Below are 20,046 nucleotides of genomic sequence, written 5' to 3' on the forward strand. Positions count from 1 at the left end.
GATACGAGCAACCTTATCGGTACACCTGGAGATCACCACTGCAGACAGAATCACAAATCGACCACGTTCTGATTGATGGACGGCACTTCTCCGACATTATCGACGTCAGGACATATCGTGGCGCTAACATCGACTCTGACCACTATCTGGTGATGGTTAAACTGCGCCCAAAACTATCCGTCATCAACAATGTTCGGTACCGACGACCGCCGCGGTACGACCTAGAGCGACTGAAGCAACCTGATGTCGCCACTGCATACGCGCAGCATCTCGAGGCAGCGTTGCCGGAAGAGGGTGAGCTCGATGGGGCCCCTCTTGAGGACTGCTGGAATACAGTCAAAGCAGCCATTAATGACGCAGCGGAGAAAAACGTCGGGTATATGGGTCGAAGTTGACGGAACGATTGGTTCGACGAAGAGTGCAGACAGATTCTGGAGGAGAAGGACGCAGCGCGGGCGGTCGCGCTGCAGCAAGGTACCCGGCAGAACGTGGAACGTTATAGACGGAAGCGGAGACAGCAGACCCGCCTTTTTCAGGAGAAGAAACGCCGCCTGGAAGAAGCGGAGTGCGAGGAGATGGAACAGCTGTGCCGTTCTCAAGAAACACGCAAGTTCTTCCAGAAGCTCAACGCATCCCGCAAAGGCTTCGTGCCGCGAGCCGAAATGTGCCGGGATAAGGATGGGAGCATCTTGACGGACGAACGTGTGGTGATCGAAAGGTGGAAGCAGCACTACGAGGAACATCTGAATGGCGCTAAGAGTACAGGCAGTGAAAGTCAAGGCAGCGGAGGAGATGACTACGTCAGTTCAGCGGACGATGGAAGCCAACCAGCCCCCACCTTGAGGGAAGTTAAGGATGCCATTCAACAGCTAAAGACCAATAAAGCAGCTGGTAAGGATGGTATCGGAGCTGAGCTCATCAAGATGGGCCCGGATAAGCTGGCCACTTGCCTGCACAAACTGATAGTCAGAATCTGGGAAACCGAACAGCTACCGGAGGAGTGGAAGGAAGGGGTTATATGCCCCATCTACAAGAAAGGCGACAAACTGGAGTGTGAGAACTTTCGAGCGATCACCATCCTTAATGCCGCCTACAAAGTGATATCCCAGATCATCTTCCGTCGTCTGTCACCATTAGTGAACGAAATTGGGGGAAGTTATCAAGCCGGCTTCGTTGACGGCCGCTCGACAACGGACCAGATCTTTACTGTACGGCAAATCCTTCAAAAATGCCGTGAATACCAGGTCCCAACGCACCATCTGTTCGTTGATTTCAAGGCGGCATACGACAGTATAGACCGCGTAGAGCTATGAAAAATTATGGACGAGAACAGCTTCCCTGGGAAGCTTACCAGACTGATCAATGCAACGGTGGATGGTGTGCAAAACTGTGTGAAGATTTCGGGCGAACACTCCAGTTCGTTCGAATCGCGCCGGGGACTAAGACAAGGTGATGGACTTTCGTGCCTGTTGTTCAACATTGCGCTAGAAGGTGTTATGCGGAGAGCCGGGTGTAACAGCCGGGGTACGATTTTCAACAGATCCAGTCAATTTATTTGCTTCGCGGATGACATGGACATTGTCGGCCGAACATTTGCAAAGGTGGCAGAACTGTACACCCGCCTGAAACGTGAAGCAACAAAAGTTGGACTGGTGGTGAATGCGTCAAAGACAAAGATGCTTGTGGGCGGAACCGAGCGCGACAGGGCCCGCCAGGGAAGCAGTGTTACGATAGACGGGGATACCTTCGAGGTGGTCGAGGAATTCGTCTATCTCGGATCCTTGCTAACGGCTGACAACAACGTTAGTCGTGAAATACGAAGGCGCATCATCTGTGGAAGTCGGGCCTACTACGGGCTCCAGAAGAAACTGCGGTCGAAAAAGATTCGCCACCGCACCAAATGTGTCATGTAGAAGACGCTTATAAGACCAGTTGTCCTCTACGGACATGAAACATGGACAATGCTCGAGGAGGACTTGCAAGCACTCGGAGTATTCGAGAGACGGGTGCTTAGGACCATCTTTGGCGGTGTGCAAGAAGACGGTGTGTGGCGGCGAAGAATGAACCATGAGCTCGCCCAACTCTACGGCGAACCCAGTATCCAGAAGGTAGCTAAAGCCGGAAGGGTACGATGGGCAGGACATGTTGCAAGAATGCCGGACAGCAACCCTGCAAAGATGGTGTTCGCTTCCGATCCGGCAGGTACGAGACGGCGTGGAGCGCAACGAGCGAGATGGGCAGACCAGGTGCAGAACGACTTGGCGAGCGTGGGGCGTATCCGAGGATGGAGAGATGCGGCCTCGAACCGTGCATTGTGGCGTCAAATTGTTGATTCAGTGTTATCTGTTTAGATGTTAACTAAATAAATGAAATGAATAACATCTACTTTGGACTTTTTTGAATTTGAAAATTCGCTAAGGTTCAATGAACTTACATGGGCATGTTGGGTTGCTTGACGACCGACTGGCAAATAGCTTACACAACCTCACTTGATCAGTACCGTTGCTGATGAAGAATGTGTATAGCCGCCAGACATTCTAAATACTCACGCTCCTCTAATGTGGACGTGTACAATACACATGTGGAAGTATTGGCTTGATAAATGGATTGCGAGTGATTTGACTATGCGTCCAATTTGGGAATCTCGAGCTCGTTCAGTAGCCGCTAGGTTGCGAAGGCCGACGGAGGTCCTTCGTAGCTTAGTTGGTTAAAGCACCAGTCTAGCGTACTGTAGGGTCATGGGTTCGAGTCCCATCGAAGGGAAAGTGGTTACCTCCAATACATTTTCCAAATCAATATCTTCCACATAACGTACATATTCACATAACTCAACTATAGGATAATTTTAAGAACCTAAAACATCTGCGTTGTACTTATTTGAATAATGAAGCATTCGCATGAGCTCTAAGGACTGATATGGACACGCTGGGTTGCTGTCGGTTTGATATCAGGCGTAGTTGACATGGTAGACCAATTGAACTCAACTCCCGGACAATTTGGAGAACCTAGAACATCTGCGTTGTACTTATTTGAATAGTAAAGCATTCGTATGGGCTCTAATGACTGATATGGGCACACTGAGTTGCTGTCGGTTTGAGATCAGGCGTAGTTGACCTGGTAGAGCAATTGAACTCAACTCCCGGACAACATGGAGAACCTACAACATCTGCGTTAGACTTATTTGACTGGTGATGCATTTGTATGACCTCTAAAGACTTATATGGACACGCTGCGTTGCTATCGGTTTGACACCATTCGTAATTGACCTGGTAGACCAATTGAATTCAACTCACGAACAATTTGGAGAGCCTAGAACATCTGCGTTATACTTATTTGAATGATGAAGTGTTCGCATGGGCTCTTAGGGCTTATATGGACACGCTGGGTCGCTGTCGGTTTGATATCAGGCGCAGTTGACTTGGTAGACCAATTGAACTCAACTCCTGAACAATTTGGAGAACCTAGAACATCTGCGTTGTATTTATTTCAGTGATGAAGCATTCGCATGGGCTCTTAGGACTGATATGGTCACGCTGGGTCGTTGTCGGTTTGATATCAGGCGTAGTTGACATGGTAGACCAATTGAACTCAACTCCCGGACAATTTGGAAAACCTAGAACATCTGCGTTGGACTTATTTGACTGATGATGCATTTGCATGACCTCCAAGGAGCTATATGGACCCGCTGGGTTGCTGTCGGTTTGATATCAGGCGCAGTTGACCTGGTAGACCAATTGAACTCAACTCCCGGACAATTTGGAGAACCTAGAACATCTGCGTTGTACTTATTTGAATAATGAAGCATTCGCATGGGCTCTTAGGACTGATATGGACACGCTGGGTTTCTGTCGGTTTGAGATCAGGCGTAGTTGACCTGGTAGACCAATTGAACTCAACTCCCGGACAATTTGGAGAACCTAGAACATCTGCGTTGGACTTATTTGACTGGTGATGCATTTGCATGACCTCTAAGGACCTATATGGACAAGCTGGGTCGCTGCCGGTTTGATATCAGGCGTAGTTGACATGGTAGACCAATTGAACTCAACTCCCGAATAATTTGGAGAACATCTGAGTTGGACATATTTTAATGGCGAAACATTCGCACGGGCTCTAGGGACTTATATAGATTTGTTGGATCACTATAAGTTCATGCTTCAGGCACATAAAATTTTTATTTATTCAGAGCAACTTCACCACAATATGCCAGATGTATTGGAGGCCTTAAAAAAGTGTTTGTTACATTATTTGCACAAATCTCATTCAATTGAATCATATTGAATAGCTCTGTGCATACGGGCTGTTAAACAGACTATTAAATCTCCAAATATGACCAGTTTCATATATCACTGCCTAAAATTACGCTTTTGGGCCACCTAGTTTTCTCAACCATAAAAAGGGGGAGGGTCCGAAGGGGGAGGGTTTGCATGTGCCCAAAAGTACAACTATTCCCCTTGATTTTAGTGAAAATTCCGAGTAAAAACCTCTAAAAACCTCAGGGATATATGGTTTTCAAAATTAAAAGTTCGTCCTGGGCATTTACGGGTTAATTCATGTATAATTAATCTACATCGTTTACAATTTTAAATACGTAGACTTTTTGAAACTTTTTGAGGAACTATCCGACTTTGTCAGAAGTATAATGAAAATGATATTGAAACCAGATTTCTTTAATGTCGAGTCTAGAGCTCTTCTCGGCAGTGATAATGGAAAGCAACATGGCACCTACGCTTTGGAGGGTTTCTGAAACCAAGGATATCTACGAGAGTCCTAGAAGAAGCTCATTAGACTGAAAACTGAAACTCTCTTGAAAGCGAATCGAGGTTTGTCTGGAGACTTGTCGCTCGTAGACGAGTATATGCTTGAGATTTTATTTTATTTATTTATTTATTTTATTAACGAGGTTTTAAATTCATTCAAATTCATTCACCTCTTATGAAAAGAAAAGTTCGTGGATTGCTAAGATACAATTTGATGCGGGGTTCAATAATTTATAGTTTTACAATTCAATCATATTTTATCAAATAATTGGCTTTCTTTTAGAAATGTTAATAATTTATCTTCAGCGGTGGGTTCGTTGCTTAAAATATCTCGAATAGAACTTGGCAGTCCGGCGGTATCTCTGAGCTGTTCGTAAACTGGACAAGAAACAAGCACGTGTTCAACTGTGAGCCGACATTGACATATTTCGCACTCGGGAGGATTTCTATCACTTCCGATGTAGTGGGCGTGTGTTAGCTTGGTATGTCCAACTCTAAGCCGTGATAGAGTCCTTTGTTCCTTACGCTTTTCTCTATCGATCCATTTCTCTGTGGTACCCTTTACTTTCCTGAAGAATTGTTGGGTTTCACTGAACTTATTCCAGGAGCTTTTTATGGTTGCTTCTATGTGATTTCGAACGTCGCCGCCGGGGGTTTTAGTTTCTTGGCGCTGATTGGTTCTCCCCGAAGCAGCAAGTCTGTCGGCTTCTTCGTTGCCAGCAATTCCTTTATGTCCAGGAACCCAGCAAAATGTTATGTTCGGGTTTCCGTACTTGTCCAAAGCTTGAATCCAAGGGTGGCGGGATTTACCACTTTCCAAAGATTTCAGAGCGCTGGCTGAATCAGTGAAGATTACTACAGGACGACTGCAAGGGATTATTGCTTCTACGGCTAGCTTTAAGGCTGCTGCCTCTGCGGAGAAGACTGAGCAACGGTTAGGTAATCTAAAGGATATAGTAATATCTGAACCGTATATACCGAATCCAACTTTGCTTCCGATTTTAGATCCATCTGTATATAATTTGTAGTGGGATTTGTACTTGCTTGCTACTAGCGAATGAAATTCTGCTTGAGCTTTCAATGAAGAATCTGAAGTTGATATTTTTTGCTTCAGTCGCCAATCAATTCGAGGTTCCGATTCAATCCAACTCCGGTCACTCACTCTGCTTAAAGGTGCTGCTCTTGGAAATCGACCTCCTGTTAGAGTACGATAGAGATTTTTTGCTACCGTAAAAAGAAGGCTTCCAGGAGGGTTTGGGTTTGATCTTTCGATATATGAAACTGCACGTTTAGCAACTACAAGTGTCAACAAGTAGTTGAATGGTAAAACTCCGGCTTCGACGCAAACAGATTTGATTGGTGATGAGGGGAGAACGCCTGAAGCTTCACGGACCATTTTATTATAAAATGGTGCCAGCGTCTTTATAAAAAGATCGTAGTTACGACATGTAATCTCTACAGCGTAGAAGATTTTTGAAAGAATTAGACTATTGCCAATATTTAAGATAGTGTTACGGTTACTGGTTGTCTGGTACCGACTAATTATTCTCCCGAGATTATTCCTTTTGTGTAGATCTGCTCGTATTTGCTCAAAATGGTGGTTAAATGAGAGGTGTCTATCTAAAGATACTCCAACTATTTTGATTGTTTTCTTGTAGGGAATCTGAGTGCCATCTACGGTAATGACTCGAGACCAAGGGTTGTGTCTATGCTTACATAAGTGAGAAATACAACATTTTTCTGTGGCCATTTGGAATCCCACCGTAGCTGCCCATCTCGCAACTGCTCTAATTGCTGCTTGCATTTTGATACGGACACGCGTCGCGTTTTTTCCTATCACGATCAGCATTATAACATCTGCATATACAATTATACGCACGTCTTTTGGGAGGCATTTGAAGATGGACTCCATGGAGATCAAAAACAACGATACAGCCAAGACCGATCCTTGTGGGACTCCATTTTCCTCTACATAAGAGCGTGAAAGTTGGTTTCCGATGGCTACTCTGAAGCAACGAGAGGACAAAATGATCGAATGAAGGCGGGTAAATTACCTGCAAATCCCCATTCCTTAAGTTGACGGAGAATGCCTTCACGCCATACACGATTGTACGCTTTTGAAATGTCAAGAGTGGCTATATCTACATGGAGATTTTCCTTCAGCGCTTGGTCAAGTACATTTCCCAGCTCTATGAAGTACGTTGATGTTCCGCGACCTTGACGAAAGGCGTGTTGATGAAGATTCAAGAGATGTCGCTCTTCAATGCATGTCATCAGGCGACGATTCACTATCCGTTCCAAAATTTTCCCATTACAGCTTGTCAAACTTATGGGACGGAAATCGCACGCTTCTTTTGATCTCGCTCCTAATTTTGGAATCGGGATAACGGTGCTTTGTTTCCATTCTTCAGGAAAGTGCCCTTTGCTCCAAAGATGGTTATAGCTGTCGAGGAGCTTATGTTTCACATGAATAGGAAGTCGTTTTAACATTGGGTACGCTATTAGGTCTGGTCCGTGGGATTGTCCTGTAGCGTGGTCTAATGCCCATAGGAGTTCAGACATCGAGAAGGGTTTGTTGTACAGTTCACAGGGGTGATTTGTATTGATAGGGAAAAGTGTTGGATTCTGCTCAATTTGTTCTTTTTTCCTTAGGAACGAGTCTGGGTATAACGATGTCGCCGAAATAGAACTGAAATATATTCCCAACTCGTCAGCAATCAGTTTAGGATCGTCGGTTTGATGGCATCCAATAGTTAAATTAAAACCAGTATGGCGTCTTTTCCCTCTTAGTGCATTCAGTCTATATGCCAAACTTCTTGCGTGTTTGAAAGGGGGCTTATACCATTAATAAATTGCTGCCACGAGTCTTTTTATCTTCTTTATTGTTGACCTACATTCCCTTCTTGCTGCTTGCCATTGCTCTTTTTAGCGTTACGATTTGGGTCATCGGGCAGAGCACGTTTCCAGGCCCTTAGCGCCTTACGTCGTGATTTTAATGCAGCTTTAGCTTATTCTTGCCACCACTGGGTGACCTGTCGCCCTGGCGTGCTCGATGTTCTTGGAATATGTTCCTTGGCCGTTGCAGTAATAATGTTTCCTAATTCCACTGGGGAGTATTCTCGATCGACATTTATGTTGTTACAGATAGCTGATTCAAAAGCTGGTCAATTCGCGCGTTGGAAAACCCATCTACGTCTTCTGCCAGTAGTTGAGGACTGTTATTATCAAGGATTTCAATTGGATAATGATCACTGCTTGCTGGCTCCCGATGTATGCACCAGCGGACTTTGCCGATGATACTACTCGAACAAAGCGATAGATCGATCGCGGTGTTCCTCTCACCGCGCGTATACGTGTCGCTTCCATCATTCAAAATTATTAGGTCATATTTCTCACAAATTCGAACTATTGCTCTTCCTCTGCTATCGTCACGAGGAGAACCCCATGCCACGTGATGCGCGTTAAAGTCCCCCAGTATCAATAGAGGTGGTTCTAGTTGGGAGATTAGATGGTCAAAGTCATGTTCTAGATTTGGGGATGACTGAACAGGAACATAGAGACTAACGACTGTACAGCGAAACTGTCCCATAAGTTTTGTTGCAAGTGCAAGCATTGGTGTGTTTAGCTGGATGTCTAAATGTGGCTCATCGATTCGTACCGCGAGAGCGGTCCCTTGGAAAGTGTTGTCGCCAGTCACAGTGCGCCATGTGTACTTTCCGCGAAGTAGAGGTGATAGATTGCGTGTATCATTGTGTCGAAGGTGGTGTTCTTGTATAGCCAAAATTGTTGGTACGTTGTTTCCGTTTATTAGGTGGTCTAGATCTGGAAGATTTCGGTACAAGCCATTGATGTTCCATTGAAATGCAATACGGCGGCGATTCGCCAAAATATTAGTGCGTTGTGTACTCGTTGAAGTAGTAGGAGATAATAGTGATTCGACAGAGGTCCTGGAAGAGTATTCATGCGGGTTTTCGTATTGAGAAATCCCATTGAGTGCTACTTCTTCATTGGTAAGATGAAGTGAGGAGGTCACTTCTCTCTCTCTCCTCGAGCCAACCGACGACCGATCGAGAGACAGCTGTATCTGAAAAGTAGTATTCCGGTGTAGGGTTCATTGGATAACTACATGTGTTCAGTTGTGAAATACTTGCCCTTGTTGGAGGGCAATCCACGTCGACTGCCGCCAGAGGCTCATCGAGCAAGCTCGGAACATCCCTGGTCAGGGTCGACGTGGAAGGCCTCGCGCTTGGCGAATCAGTTGTTCCAGCTACCATTGTTTTCCTCGATGACTGTTGAATTTGAGACTTTTTGGATATGGCGTATTGCAATCCCAATGGCCTTGATGATTTGTGTGTTGCCCTTAAAAATAAGCTGTCTACGCTGACTGCTGCCAGAGGCTCTTCGAGTAAGCTCGGAAAATCCCTGGTCGATGTGGATAGCTTTGCGTTCGGCGAGTCGGCTGGATAGATGAAAATGCTGTTTGACGATGTACCTTGTTGCACTTGTAAATTGTATAGTTGATCATAAATATTAGTTGAATCGGTTAGAGTGGCAATTGGTAGAGAAGTCCTTGGATTGGCGATTGTGTCGACTGATTCATCATGTCGTAGTTGAGCCTGTTGATTAGCTTTTTCACCTCGTCGTTGTTGGTCAATATTCCTTAACTGGATTTCTTTTGGCATGGCGTGTTTGAGGTTCCGTTGAATGTCCATTATCTTGTCAGTTTGCATTGCAGGGTCAATATTACTGGAGGGTGGATACTGTGATTACTCGTCTATGTCTATATTATTTTCGCTGGTGTCAGGTGGCAAGGATGGTCGTTTGAAGTGATTGTGCCTAGCTTCGGTCGGGGATATTTCCATTGCGTGTTTTCTGCTCTTGCTTCGCGTCCGTTTGTCGCAATCATTTAAAGATATATTCTCGTTTCTTTTCATACTGCTTCGTGTTGATGGAGGCGATTTCGGAGTTTGATCTTTTCTCGATTGCCGTTGTGGGAGCTGGCTGTATTCTGCAGAACTTGCTGCAGATGTCGCTGGTTTTGTTAGCGAATCCTGTTGCCTATTCTTTAGTGAGTCACCTCGGGTCCGTTTACGAAATTCGTTTGTGATAGATGATAATTTTGATCTTAGGGATTCCACTTCGGCACGCAGTTCAGCAATAATTTTGTCTTTTGCTAATTCGGACTGATTTAACCGTTTTTGAATCTCGCTTGCCATAGTATTCTTTCTGTTCTCTTCTGAATGAATCCGCCGTGCCTCAGCGCTTGAAACTTTGCGATCGATTCTCAATCGAATGATGCTCTCTTCGTCCTTGTATCGTGCACAAGATCGTGAGGTAAAAGAATGAGATCCCTTGCAGTTCTTACAGAAAAATTCGCCATCACATTGCTCTCCGTCGGTATTATCATGCGTTTGTGAACATTGTTGACAGCAGCTTGCTTGTCTACAATATTTGCGGGGATGGCCAAAAGTGCCTCAATTCAAGCTACTCATTGGTGCTGCATAATACACACGAACGGAAACTCGAAGCCTTCCGAAATATACGAAATCTGGCAGAACAGTGCCATGGAAAGATAATACTATTAGTGGAGTATTTCGAATGTCTCTGTCAACACGCTTAGTGATTCTGCGTACAGACTTCACACCTTGAGACTGGAGGTATTCCAAAAGTGCTGTTTCATCAACATCTGTAGAGTCTGGTTCGTAGACTATGAATTGCACTGTATTCAATGTGGGGTGAGAAATCACTTCAACTAAAGAGCCATCGGTTAGTTGGGATATAGTAATCGCCTTATTGTACACTGTTTTTGAACTAATGCGGATAAGGTAACGAGTTCCACGACCTTCCTTGCTGATAGAGTATTTCATTGTATCACTCACCCCAACTGCCAAATCAATCGATGTGCTAACTATGAACGGATTAGCTAGTGGTTTTGGGTGTTCGTTGCCCTGGGAATCCATTTTGCGGCGCATGAGTAATATCATAGATTGGCCAAGTTCATCATCCCTCAACATCCAGTTAGGGAGGCGCGTCGTTCTTATCGTACCTCCAGGATCGTCGGGGTGCGTTCCAGGAGGACTAGGTTGGTTCCTGGCCATTTGGCCAGGATAATTGTTAAACTTAGCTACCCGTTGAAGTTTTCTACCGTTGATAATAATATAAGTAGACCACTGTTTTGGAATCAATTACCATTCGGGATACCGATATGCGATGAACGTAGTTTGCGAAACAATGAACGATGCGAAACAAGCGAAAAAAAAGGCAAGACCACGCTAGTTTGCTTTGAGTCTGTGCACCCGCGGACCTCACTGGTTATGATTTTATCGCACTGTTTGCCACCGATAATCGATTCTATTCGATAGGAAACGTTCACTGTTCGAAATTTTACTAATCGTAAACACTTTTAGGAATATTTCCAACGAAAAAACCGTGAAAAATCGAAAAAGTACGAGAACTCCAGACAAACGTATTTATATTAACCGTGTCCCGAACTCAATGTGATGCTTGAGATTAATGAACGAACAGTATTTGGTCGTAAACCAGCATACGGATGAAGGAAAGACTAACATAAATAATAAAGAATGATACCATAATAGGATCAGGATTCGTAATAATAGCAGAAATAATCAAATCAATAATAATTTACTAGTAATAAAATAAGTTCTAAAGAGCTGAAAATAGATTGAGGAAAAAATTAGAGATAGGAAACAAGCAATAAAAAACTTAATTGTGATTGTTATCTTTATTAAAGTGATTTGCGGCCCTAGACTGGCTTATCTCTGGAACATGAAGGTGTTGGAGAAGATGGATGCCAAAATATTGACAGGAGCAAACAAAACATGTTTATTCCTTTCACGGATTCGTCAATTTATTTAAAGTTAACTCTAGACTAGACGAACAATTGAAAAAGGGCGTAACAGCTAAAATTTGTTTTTCCCGTTTCCTCGTCTACATAGACTGGCCCAGGAAACAAAAATATGTCTAATTTCACGGGGCACCCCCCAGGATTGTGTCTTTGGGTGAGAAAATCAATCTCTGAAAATTTCAGCTCAATCGCTTGTTGCATAAGCTGGCGCATTTGATTTGAAGTTTGTATGGGGATTTCAGCCAAAATGTATAGGAAAATACACCTCCGTCACTCATTCGATCTGGAAATTGGTTCTGATTGCTCGATTGACCTCAGAATTGCAAAAACGGCAGTTGGTATGCTACAGAACAATTTCACAGAACATTGTATGATGATTAAATGAACTTTTATATAGGTTTCGGCTGATGCGATTCGATCAAAAAACCCAAAAATACACAAATCAGCTCCTAATAAATCAGCCAAAAATTATATAAAAGTTCATTTAATCATCATGCAATGTTCTGTGAAATTGTTCTGTAGCATACCAACTGCCGTTTTTGCAATTCTGAGGTCAATCGAGCAATCAGAACCAATTTCCAGATCGAATTAGTGACGAAGGTGTATTTTCCTATACATTTTGGCTGAAATCCCCATACAAACTTCAAATCAAATGCGCCACCTTATGCAACAAGCGATTGAGCTAAAATTTTCAGAGATTGATTTTCTCACCCAAAGACTCAATTCTGGGGGGTGCCCCTTGGAATTCGACAAAAAAAAATTCTCCCCTTAGTAATCTGGGCCAGTCTAGTCTACATACATAGACAAAGAACTGAAAAGAATAAATTTTTGTACGTGTGAATCATGATCACTCACGAAACTTGAATATAAATTTTTATTTGGAATCAGTGTTGTCCTACACTGCCGTTATACGCATAACTGTCCCATGTAGGGAGAAAGACGGCTTTGGCAGGTTTTGTTCTATTATTGGCAGGGGGGTTTTTGTCGACCAAATTTTATGAAATTTGGCCACAATATTCTTTGATATGCAAAAAAACGTTTAGGCCAAATTTGAGCCTAGTCAGCCATAAAAAAAACCCCTGCCAATAATAGAACAAAACCTACCAAAGCCGTCATTCCCCCTATAAAGAGAATCCCAGCAAACATGGGAAAAATATGCGTATGACGGCAGTAATTGCTGTCGAAATGCAGTAGTGTCATCTTCGTGTCGAACGCCATTATCCTATACAACACGAGTTTAGGCCACAACGTGGGTGCGTTAGTTTTATTTGATTTTGTTAGCGTACCGTTTCCCCATTTGATTAGCTACTGTAAAATGCATTTAACTTCACGCAGAAGTAACACACTTCACATCATTAATCAAAAAACTATCAAGCTGGGTTTATGATATTTACGTTACACTTAGTAATTTAATCACTAAAGGGATTTATGTCAGTTCAAACTGACGAAATTCCAACTAAAACGTGGCTCCACTGCATCAACTAAATTCGTGCTAGGCAATACAAATATTTTGTTTTAATTTGCCATCACGAAGTTTCAAAATGAAAAATTGATTGATCGAAAACGCATAACAACGGATGTAAAATTTTATTTCATATCAATCAACTCAGAAACAAGTGTCCGTTTCTCACAACATAAACTCGTCTGAGTCGAACAAAGAACTTTTCAGTCTGATTCTTAATTACTCAGTCATTGGTATTCGTTTCTGGCTACTTCAATTCCCATTTCGCATGCATAATTCACAACGCGCCCTTAACTTCAAAATCTCGCGTGACACAAAAAACAGCGAAAAAACACGGGCGTTATTCGCTAAATGCTTAATCACACAAAACTCATCAGCCCATGTTTCGCTCTCCCTTTTTTTCAGACATTCCAACCCTTTGGCGGGAACGGCTTCGCCACTATGCGGAAATCTACAGAAGCACATTCCATTCCGCGTTGCCTTCGGGCGCCTTGTCAACAGTCAGCAGCAGCAGCAATGACGCCACCCCCTCGACCAATCCCATGCTGGTGTCGGAGGACACGATAGCTCAAATTCTGAACACGCAAACCCCCAACGACACGGAGGTGGACCAGGACGCTGAGCGGCGTATCAAGGAGTTGGAAAACGAACGGATCCTGCCGTCCAAGTTCGGTAATTTTATTTACTCCAAGGAGGTGTCCAGGGGCGGCAAGGAGCTACGGAAGATCGTGTGCTACTACACGACACCGTCCATGAGCAGTGCGAATCGTCATGGCAGTCGACTACGGGACGGACTGTTTCCGGAGGATATCGATCCGCATTTGTGTACGCATCTGAATGTGGGCATCGTGGCGATTGTCAATGGGACGTTGTTCATCGATGAAGACCTGAAGGTGGTGTTCAATCGAACCAAGCAACTCAAGAAGGCCAATAAGGATTTGAAGGTGCTGCTGTGGGTTGGAGGCGGAGGTCAAGGAGGATTTTCGGAAATGGTGGTAAACCATGCCACCCGGAAGCTGTTTATACAATCGCTGAAAGCGACGCTGGAGCAGTACCAATTGGACGGTGTGGATTTGGACTGGGAATTTCCGGGGAGCTGTTGCAAAAATAGGATGCACTTTTCGCAGCTGCTGCACGAGATTCGACGGGAATATCAGCGGGAGCATCGGACGTACATTTTAAGCGTGGCGGTGGCAGCTCCGGCGATAATTGCCTACATGTCGTACGATGTGCGGGAAATTAACAGCTATGCGGACTACGTCAACATTATGACGTATGATTACCATTTCTACTCGCCGGATACCCCACAAACGGGTATGTTTCGGCTTAGTTGGATGATTTATTATGTTTTCATTGATATAACCTTCAATCTGCCTATAATCACATACCAGTCCCATCTTTGCAGGATTTTCTATTCTAAATATTAAGTGATTTAAACTTTTTTTAAACAATTTACCCGTAGGTCTTAACGCCCCGTTATTTCGGCGACCAGACGAGCATTCCATCTTCGGCACCATGAACATCAACACTTCCGTCCACTACTGGTTGTCGCAGGGGCTGGAGAAGAGCAAAATCATCATCGGGCTGCCCACCTACGGGCACAGCTTCCAGCTGTTGAATGCGTTCAACACCCGCATCGGGGCGCCGGCCACCAGTTACGGCCGGACCGGTATGATCGGTTACGCCTCATATTCGGAGATCTGCTGGTTCCGGCGGCACAACATCTACGTGCACCAGGTGTACGATGTGGACAGCTGTTCACCCTACCTGTATGCCGGCACCGAGTGGATATCGTACGAGGACGAGCGCAGCCTGGAGTGCAAAGCGAACTGGATCAAGGCGAATGGGTTCGGAGGGGCCATGATATTCTCGCTTAATACGGACGATTTCGGGCAGTACTGTGCCGAAAATGCCATATTCAGTGACGACGGTGGAACCGGTCTGGGGGCGAACGCACCGCGTGAGTCCAGCAGCTTTCCACTGTTGAGAAAAATACATTCCATACTGGCAGATAAGCAGGGAGTTAATTAGAATGAGCGTGTGGTTTGGGAAGTTGGGGAGGTAATGAAGGCACTAATTATGAAACAATAACTGAAAATACGACTTATAACGAATAAGAGTAATATTTATAAATTTAAAATAAAAGAGAAAACAAACAGATGAAAATAATAACGCAAGAGAAAGTGATAGTGTGAGCATTTGTATATTTAGAGCAAAATCATTTTTTCAGCAACCGTGTAGTTAGCTGTTAGGGATATGCAAATCAAAGAGCAAATTGATATTAACTTTGTTAAAAATTATTTTATATGTGCAACTGATAGACAATGGAAACAACACTCGAATAAATTTGAACATAAATAATTGTAAGTTATCTAGTCATCTCGCTTCGATTCGGTGTGATTTCAAATTGTTTAAGTAGTTCTGTTCGGGGCCGAATAGTCGGACTTTAGATTTCATAAGTGCAAAAGCAGCAAGTATTCTTATATGGATTGTTATCATCTAACTTGGTTAATGCAGAAAAATGAGTTATATGTTTTGACACAAAGGTCTTCCAAAGTCGATAATTAAATAGTATTTGAGTTTTCAATTTGTTGGCGTTTTGTTATTCCTTTAGAGAAAGACAACATCATTGGTCATCACCATCCAAAAATCATGCGTTAGCCACGAGATTGGTTAGCCTTGTGACACATGCAAAGGGAAATAAATCATGCAATATCGGGTGTGCCAGTCCTCAATAGTTACGAGTTACGAGTTTTTTTGTATGAAGCTAAAGTACTTGGTTTGGTGGTCTAACATAGAATGAATTTATTTCTATTTGACACAAACACCTTAAAAATCATAATTTGTTTACTAATTAATGGTTTGAGTGTGTTACTTCTACGTGAAGTTAAACGATTTACAATGATATGGAAATGCTAATATCATCTTCCAAACTTAGACGTGCATGTTTGTTACTTCGGGAGTTGAGTGGTTTAAATAAAAACTTAATGGACTGTAATTTTCAGATAACTCTACATCCGTACTTATTATTATTATTATTCATTATTATTATTCAGACTAAGGCCGAAGTGGCCTGTGCGGTATATAAGAGTCTTCTCCATTCGGCTCGGTCCATGGCTACACGTCGCCAACCACGCAGTCTACGGAGGGTCCGCAAGTCATCTTCCACCTGATCGATCCACCTTGCCCGCTGCGCACCTCGCCTTCTTGTGCCCGTCGGATCGCTGTCGAGAACCATTTTCACCGGGTTACTGTCCGACATTCTGGCTACGTGCCCGGCCCATCGCAGTCGTCCGATTTTCGCGGTGTGAACGATGGATGGTTCTCCCAACAGCTGATGCAATTCGTGGTTCATTCGCCTCCTCCACGTACCGTCCGCCATCTGCACCCCACCATAGATGGTACGCAGCACTTTCCTTTCGAAAACTCCAAGTGCGCGTTGGTCCTCCGCGAGCATCGTCCAGGTCTCGTGTCCGTAGAGGACTACCGGTCTAATTAGCGTTTTGTAGATGAGGTATCCTGTCAAATGACAGCTCAGAGAAAGGGACAACTAGAGTCCATCGAATCATGCTATCTCATGTTAAAGGTTTCTTGAGAATATACACTACTATACGCCGTCAGTTTATTATCGGCTCTCAACTAAACAGCATCTCTAATCCTACTCCGAAAACCCATCATTTGGACAGTACAGTTTGGCGACGAGGAACAACTTAATTGTGCCCAGAAAAAGTGATTGTCGAGCCCGGCATTAGATAGGCATTTGGGAAACCATCCATAGCGGAGCAACTGCCTTAGGATACGATACTGCGGGGTGGAGATTAGCATTCGAGAAGTCAAACACTTGGAGCGGCGAGTTAAATCTTCACCATATTTGCAAAAAATTAAGGCATTGTGGTTTGAGGTAAATTCGTGTGAAACAGCAATGGTGAATCTGATTTATTGCTAATTTGGCAATCAGTGCTACAATTTACGCCATTTTGGTATCGTGGCTTTATTCATTTACATATTATTCACCCTAACAATACATCTGACACCCATTATATGCGAACAAACGAAAAGGTTTTTTCGATTCTTTCAGGAAAACTGACAACAAAGGACATACAAAGTGTTTTATTCTACTTATCAATTGATTCTTTTGGATATTTACACTGTCTTATTGGAAATTCTAAAACTGTTTTCTCTATCCAATTGACGTATAGAATTCCATTGGAAAGTTGTGAGTGGTGCGGCTACTCAAAGAATTAAATCAAAGTGAGCTTTGCTGTTTCTGCTGCCGAGTGGAAAAAGTGACACCTGGGAAAGGACGTGGATTTCCAGAAGATTTAAAACTGTTCCGAATATCGGCTATAACTGGACAAAGTGGAGACGATCGGTGTTTCGGATTACTTCAAGTGGCCGCCGAAAGGACTGACGAACCATAATCCAATCCACTGGCTACGTGCAGTGCGCTAGTATCTGTTGTAGAAAAGAACTGAAGTCGGTGAGTCCGTTTTAATTGTATCTTTACTCAGTGAGCTGATTTTGATTTTGTTCATAGCTCCGCAGTACGCATTTGCCTCGTTATTAGCCTTATCCACAATTCATAATATGTCTAACGTGAATGTAACTACTACCATTGAGCCTTATCGGAAGGGTATGCCATTCGGCGAATGGGTAGAGCGCTTAGAGTTTTATTTTTCCTTAAATGAAGTCTCTTCTACGGCAAAGAGGGCATATTTCATAACCCTCAGTGGCCCAGTGATATACCATGAATTAAAACTGCTATTTCCTACGACTGCTTTATCTACAGTGTCCTATGAGGACATGGTAACTAAACTTCGTACACGGTTGGATAAAACAGAATCTGACATAATTCAGCGGTTGAAGTTCAACAACCGTATACAACAACCCGAAGAAACGGTTGAGGATTTTGTTCTGTCAGTAAAACTGCAGGCCGAGTTCTGCTCCTTCGGTGATTTTAAAGATTTGGCGATAAGGGATCGCATTTTAGCAGGAGTTCGCGAAAAGTCGCTTAGGGAAAGATTGTTAAATGAAGAAAAATTAACTCTTGCGTCTGCAGAAAAAATAATTGCAACGTGGGAGATAGCAGGAAAGAATAGTAAAACTTGAATAATAGCAATGATGGTCCATTTCGCCAAGCTGCTTCGTTGAAGCATCCACCTGCAATGGTTGGATCCAGCCTTGGGAGACTTTTACCTGCTCATAATCTTACGAGGGAATACAATAGTGGAGCGTCAACAATTTCGCCTAGAGCTTCGGTTAAGGACAGGCTTGGTAATAAACCATATGATAAGAGAGTAAATAGTAGATCTGGAAGGCAAGATTGGAGGGAAACAGAAAAATTTAGACCAGGGCAATGGCAATCAAAGCCGAATAACGCAGATGTGATATGCCACTTCTGCGGAACAAAAGGACATATCAAAAGAAAATGTTTTAAATTAAAGAACATGAGACGCGACACTGTCCACATGGTGGACACCTACGACCAGGAAACCAGCACAGACATTTCAAATCTGCTAAACCGTATGCGAACAGACGACTCAGATAGTGACACAGATGATGGAGACTCAGGTGAATTAACTTGCATGATGATTTCTTCTATAAATAAGATTAGTGATCCCTGCCTCATAGAACTAATGGTTGAGGGCAAAAACTTGCAAATGGAAATAGATTGCGGTTCTTCAGTATCGGTTATTGGTAAAGACCATTATTTTTCCTTATTTAATACACCTCTACAAAATTATACCAAACAACTGATTGTGGTTAACGGGAAAAACTTAAGATTGTGGGAGAGGCAGTTCTGTCGGTGGTGTTCAATGGAACGGAAGCTAGAATGTAGTTATTGGTTTTGAACACTAATAATAAATTTACCCCCCTACTGGGCAGAACGTGGCTTGATGTATTTTTCTCTAAATGGAGACATTTTTTTTCGAGTACAGTGACAGTGACAGTGAACAACTTGATTGAGAACAATATTATGGAAGAAGTAAAAGATATTAGGCGCAGATACAAACATGTTTTTACAAAGGACTTTTCGTCTCCAATCAATGGTTTTGAGGCCGAATTGGTGCTAAAATCTGATATTCCTATATTCAAGAAAGCAGAATGATGTTCCGTAAAGACTGAGGGAAAAGTTCTAAGTTATTTGAAAAAAAACTAGAGAAAGAGAAGGTGATTCCGCCCGTAAAGACAAGTGAGTGGGCATCACCCGTAGTCATCGTGATGAAGAAAAATAATAAAATAAGATTGGTGATTGACTGTAAGGTGTCAATAAATAAAGTTATAGTTCCCAATACGTATCCGCTGCCTACGGCACAGGATTTGTTCGCAGGTTTGGCTGGATGTAGAATTTTTTGCGCATTAGATTTAGAGGGGGCATAATACCCAATTAGCATTATCAGAGAGGTGTAAACATTTTATGACCGTAAACACAATAAAGGGATTGTATACCTATAATAGGTTACCGCAAGGAGCAGCATCGAGCGCATCTATTTTTCAAAATGTTATGGATCAAGTTTTAGGAGATATTGAATATGTTTATTGTTATTTGGATGATGTGTTGATTGCAGGGATAAATATTGAGGAGTGTAGAAAAAGTTATATCTGGTGTTGGAAAGATTGCAAAATGCGAATATTAAGGTTAACTGGGAAAAATGTAGATTTTTTGTTACAAGACTAGATTATTTGGGGCATGTTTTAAGCGAAAAAGGTCTGCTGCAATGCGAAAAGAAAGTTGAAACTATAAAAAAAACGCAAAGGTACCCAAAAATACAGCCGAATTAAAATCATTTCTTGGACTCATAAACTATTATAACAAATTTATTCCTCATTTATCAGCAAAGCTTTCGTATTTGTACAATTTATTAAAAACAGGTGTGAAGTTTCAATGGGACGATAATTGCAATAAGGCATTTCATGAAAGTAAAAGATCATTGTTAAGGGCAAATATTTTGGAGTTT

At 43.0% G+C, this 20,046-nt stretch overlaps 1 protein-coding gene across 2 annotated transcripts in view; it reads left to right on the forward strand.

The window, feature by feature from the left end:
- LOC134206600 (chitinase-like protein 3) overlaps nucleotides 1-15,674 on the forward strand; it is a 36,045-nt gene extending 20,371 nt beyond the window's left edge. For both annotated transcript variants that reach the window (XM_062682331.1, XM_062682332.1), the window contains 2 exons: nucleotides 13,493-14,401; nucleotides 14,550-15,674. In XM_062682331.1, the coding sequence (XP_062538315.1) occupies nucleotides 13,493-14,401; nucleotides 14,550-15,118 (1,478 nt within the window). In that variant the 3' untranslated portion in view covers nucleotides 15,119-15,674. The remainder of the gene's footprint in view (nucleotides 1-13,492; nucleotides 14,402-14,549) is intronic.
- The last annotated feature ends 4,372 nt before the right edge of the window (nucleotides 15,675-20,046 follow it).

The sequence above is a fragment of the Armigeres subalbatus genome, chromosome 1, assembly GCF_024139115.2.
Source record: "Armigeres subalbatus isolate Guangzhou_Male chromosome 1, GZ_Asu_2, whole genome shotgun sequence".
In the NCBI taxonomy this organism is placed as follows: Eukaryota; Metazoa; Arthropoda; class Insecta; order Diptera; family Culicidae; genus Armigeres; species Armigeres subalbatus.